Source organism: Nannospalax galili, unplaced genomic scaffold (genome assembly GCF_000622305.1).
Source record: "Nannospalax galili isolate Female #2095 unplaced genomic scaffold, S.galili_v1.0 scaffold100, whole genome shotgun sequence".
Lineage (NCBI taxonomy): Eukaryota > Metazoa > Chordata > Mammalia > Rodentia > Spalacidae > Nannospalax > Nannospalax galili.
Genome location: NW_008352891.1, coordinates 5692595 through 5697686, shown reverse-complemented (window position 1 = coordinate 5697686; position 5092 = coordinate 5692595). Strand labels below are relative to the sequence as shown.

At 50.4% G+C, this 5092-nt stretch overlaps 1 protein-coding gene across 1 annotated transcript in view; it reads left to right on the top strand.

Moving 5' to 3' along the window:
• Positions 1-4756: 4756 nt before the first annotated feature.
• The window catches only part of Klf11 (Kruppel like factor 11), an 11853-nt gene continuing 11517 nt past the window's right edge, over positions 4757-5092 (top strand). The window contains exon 1 of the mRNA XM_008850123.3: positions 4757-4974. Coding sequence (XP_008848345.1) covers positions 4933-4974 — 42 coding nt within the window. The 5' untranslated portion in view covers positions 4757-4932. The remainder of the gene's footprint in view (positions 4975-5092) is intronic.

Genomic DNA, 5092 nt, shown 5'->3' with positions numbered 1-5092 from the left:
AAAACACAGTGGTGAAATTTACACTACAGCAATAAGGATTCTAAAAAGAAAACATGGGGGCTGAGGAGATAGTTCAATCTGTAAATGTTTGCTGTGCAAGCACAGGGGCCCAAGTTCAATCCCCAGCACCCATGTAAAAAGTTGGGTGTTGTGGCATACACTTGTAATCACAGCACAAAGGAAGCAAGAACAGGTAGTTCCCTGTGGTTCACTGACCAGTCAGCCTAATTGGTGATCCCCAGGTCCCAATAGGAGATGGTTTTATCTCAAAAACTAAGGTAGATGGCTCCTAGGAAGGACACCCAAGGTTGACATCTTATCTCCAATGCACACATACACATGCATACACACACACACACACAAAGCCCAAATGCACGTGACAGCACACGGAGTGAAGGAAACAACCCCAAATTGTATATACTATAGATTCTCTTTGTAAAAATTTCAATACGTGAAAAACCAACCAATGATGTTAGAGGCCATAACGGTCAGGAAGGATGCAAGTGGTGGCTCGAGGAAGCTAGAGGGGGATCCTGGGTTCTGCTAATAGAGTTTCTTAATCTGGGTGTTGGTGGTATAATGAGTTCAATCTGTGCAAATCATTGAGTTGTACATATGAGTTCCTGTGTTTTCCTATAACTGTGCTATGCATCAATAAAATTCACACAGAGACAGAGGAGAGAGGAGGGGGAGCTAGGGAAGAGGGGAAGGGAGGAGACAGAGATGCTCAAGGCAGTTAATCCAGTGATTCCCATTCTAGGAACTGATCCTGTGTGGGCAAATGATGGGTGGGCAGGATATACTGGGAAAGGTCAAATAATGTAGATGGCCTGATTATTCAACCAGAAGTGGTAAACAAATCATAATACATCCATATAGCAAAGTATTATTTAACCATTACAAAGAACAGGCTTGGTTTTTATGGACTGATATGCAATAACCTCCAAGACATATTGTGAAGTCAACAAACCAGGCTCCAAAGGTGCACATTATGCTATTGTCTATGCAGAGTATGTGTGCACATATAGAGACCCACTGCAATATATGAGAGTGGGCATTCTGGCCTGAGGGAACATGCTCTTTATATAAAACTGTTATCTGTAGCTATGTCTAGTCTACCTGCTAGACCACACTCTCTGAGAATTTGTGGTGACAAGGGTCTTATCAGGTCATTCAACTTACAAACATGTCACTATCCCTCTGAAGATGAGTCAGGTCACAATCAGGGCGTTTGATGGCAACCATGATCTGCTTGGCTATCTGGAAGATGGGCTAGATGTGGGCAGAGCAGGGGCTTATGCTTGGAGTCATGTTCCTAGGTATCCCTGCTGCCTAGAGAATAGCAATAGTCTGGAATGAGATGAGCTCCAGGCAGGTCCCAGAGAGCTGCTGCCTTCTGTCCTATAAGAATGAAGCAGATAGACTGCAGGACTTGGCCAAAGTCACATTGCCAGAGAAGTGATTTGATTCCAAGTCAACTCAGAGCCCATGCACTGGCCTTGCGCGGAGCTGTCCAGCTGTTGGTGGAAGGAGGTAGGGAACCACACTGCAGACTTAGAAAGTCAAAGCAGGCAATAACTGTTTCTTTCTAGACAGAAGTAATATCACCCCAAAGCAAAGACAATGATTTGACCTAATACCAGGGCCCACAGTTCTGTGCAGGAACACGAGGGCAGGGGGATTGTGGCAGGGAGGCAGGAAGGCAAAAGAGTTCAGGAGAGAAAGATGCAGGATGCTGACTGGAGTCCAGCCTGAAAGAGTCAAGGATTCCTGGCTAACTTTGAGGATTCTGTTCCTAACTAGATTTCAACTTAGGATGTATGTTTGGGTTTGGTACTCTCTTCACTTCTGGATCTTTCTAGTGGTATGGGACAGGTGACAGGGTATCGGGCTGGAAGTAGGGAGACCCACTGGGAGGCAGTAGCTATCATTCAGGTATGCCAGAGCAGTGGCCTGGCCAAGTGTAGGAGACAGTGACAGTTGGAGAGGTGTTTAGGAGGAAAGGCAGCTTGATGTAATTGGTGAAAGTGAACAAATGTGGGAAAGGGAGGGGTCAAAAGTAAGTCACATTTCTAGATCAAGAGGCAGGATATCCAGGGGTGCCTTACTTGGAACTTAGGAAATCAGACTTGAGTAAATGTGAGTTCACATCCAAGGACATTTACAAATTTAGATTAGAGGTACCTGTAGGGTGCTCATGTAGAGAAGCATGCAGGGTGTTGGCCTTCATTTATTCAATCAACAATTACCCTGTGTTGATATGAGCAAATCAGCTAAGCTCCCTATGACAGGAGACAGATAGCAAACAAATGGGAAAGCTGCAGACCCTCTAGACCTGCAGACAGGAAAGGTGCTGTGCAGAGCTAAGGTGGAGATTGCAGAGAGGGAGAACATGGAGGTTAGCTTGTGTCCATAGGTGTACTGGAAGAGGATTTGGGGGGAGGGGCTTGGTAGGGATAGGGATTGCCAGTAAGATTACAAGATACATCAAGAAAATAATAAATGCTATAACAAATAAATAATAGCAGCAGCAATTGATGTAAAAGGTAACCTAGAGAAAGTATTGACCCTTATTTTCTGTTGTAACAAAAACACCTGACATTGGAGTTTATATAGGGGTGTGTGTGTGTGTGTGTGTGTGTGTGTGTGTGGTCAACCACTTGTGTGGACATGTACATGTGTGTGCATGTGTAGGTCAACCTCTAGTGTCATTCCTTAGGAGCCACTCACCTTGTTTTTGTTTTGCTTTGCTTTTTTTGAGACAGGGTCTCATTATGTAGCTTTGACTGGCCTGGAACTCACTATATAGACCAGGCTGGCCTTGATCTCATTGAGATCAGCCTATCTCTGCCTCCCCAATGCTGGGACTAAAGGTGTGCATTGCCATACCCAACTTGTTTTTGGTCTCTTTCTGGGACCGGAGGTCTGATTATTAGGCTCACTGACCTGGGATCTGTCTGTCTCCACCTCCCCAGCGCTGAGATTACAAGCTTTCTACCTGGGTTCTGGGAATCAATCACAGGTCTCATGCTTGCATAGCAAGCTCTTTTACCAGCTGAACCATCTCCCCTTCTCCTACAGAGGCTGACTTGGCTGACAGTTCCGCAAACTCAAGAGTATGGCACTGGTATTTGCATATCTGATGAAGGTCTTCCTGTTGCATCATAACACTGTGGAGAGCATCATGTAGCCAGACAGTAAGCAAGTTTAGCTAGACTCTCTTCCTCTTATTAAAACCCCTTGGTCTTCCTTACTACTAATCACCTTCAAAAGGCTCCATCTCCAAATATTATTAACATATGACTTTTGAGATTGAGTCATAAACTATAGCAACCACATAGCTAGGTGTGGGAGAGAGGAGAGATGAAATTGGAGCTGCGGGAACATATCTCTGCAGGAGCTCAGAAGCCATCAGAGAGATTGGGGGCATTATCTTAAGCACTGTGGGAGCCACTGCAAGGTTTAAAGATGACTAGGGACACTGGGTGGGGAATGGATGATGTGAGCAGGAGTGAACACGAGGAGACAGAACGAGGTGTCAGAACGCCAATGGGGCAGCAGGCAAAACAGAATAAACAAGTCTGGGTAGAAGACTAACTTCCGTGTGAAAATCACTAGGACTCTTCCCAGAAACTCCCCAGATCTTCACCCAAGCAGTTAAACATGATTGATTCATCTCTAAACATTCCTACTGTTATTTTTAACAAACACCCTCTCTTTGGTCTACTTAATCCCTCTGTTACCAGTGTTAGCCTGTGATACGGAGCCGGCAAGACCCTTCCGCTCACCTCAGTAGACTTGCCACCATGAGGGCAGGAATCTGACTACTTACTTGATGAGACCAGGCAGCATGAAGCCAGGCTCCTGCTGAGCTTTTCTGCTCGTAGTGTAGTGTCCGAGTGTCAGGGTTTTGTAGTGAGGACTCAGGGGAAGTGCTGGAGGGGCAACTGCTACATTGTAGGTTTAGAGGATACAAACCCTGTATGACTCCTGCTCCTGCTCTCTAAGATCTCCCAGCTGTGTACATGGATAACCACACCCGGAGACCCTGGGCAAAAAAAGGAGCTCTGGGCACTGGGTCAGCTCTCATGCTGGCCTGAGGACTCCGCAAGAGGGTGGCATTTGAGCGACTGGGAAGGATACGTGGGCTTCACTGGTTACGTGTGAGGTGGTTGGTTACCCTGTGGTGTTCCTTTTAATGCAGACAAACTGCAGACCGAGCTGCCGTAGAAGACCAGACACTGAAGCTTCGGATCTGGCGCGAGGCGGGAAAGAGCGGATGTAGTGACGCCAGCTAGACCCAGTCAGCTTTCAAACCTCCAGGGTAGGGATGCGTTCTTAAGGGCCGAAGACACTTTAACGGAGATTAAAGGCAACGTTGAGCCCTTCCTGTGGCTCCCGTCTATGAGGCGCGTCCACTCCACCCGCCCCGCCGGCGATCGCTGTCCTCAGCCCAGCCTCCCCAGGAGGACCCAGCGGAAGATCTCTGCCGCCGCGCCGCCGGGACCTTTCCCCTACTTTCCAGGCCTCAGGCCCCGCCCCCAACCCGGACCAAAACACATGCAGCGTCCCGCGCCGGTAGATCACGCCGCGGCCAGGCTCCGATCACGCGGCTCCCCGCGGCGCCCATTGGCCGGCCGCGTACGGGCAGAGTCCTGATTGGCCAGCAACGGAAGACACGCCCCAGTGGGGCGTGGCGTATTTTGGTTTGCCCACGCGCCCCGCCTCCAGCCGCACCCTCCGCGACGCTCCGCCCCTCCCGCGCCTGGAGGGCCGAGCCGGGGCCCAGGCAGAGCCGTGCGGGCGGCCGGGCAGAGGCGCGCGCCGGCTGCAGCCTCTCCGGACGCTGCCGCCCGCCGCTCACGTGCAGCCGCCGCAGCGCTCAAAGCTCCCGCCTCCGGCAGCTTTGTTGCCGGCAGGGCCTCCGGCACCATGCTCACGCCGGGATCTGGGGGCCCGGGCGACGCGCACGCGGTGAGTTGACGGAGCTGGTGCGGAAGGGCACGCCGGGCCGGGCGAGGGGCGAGGCGGCGGGTGCGCGCCGTGACCGCGAGGCCTCCCTCGCCACGGCGGCGTCCGGGGAGTCGGGGCG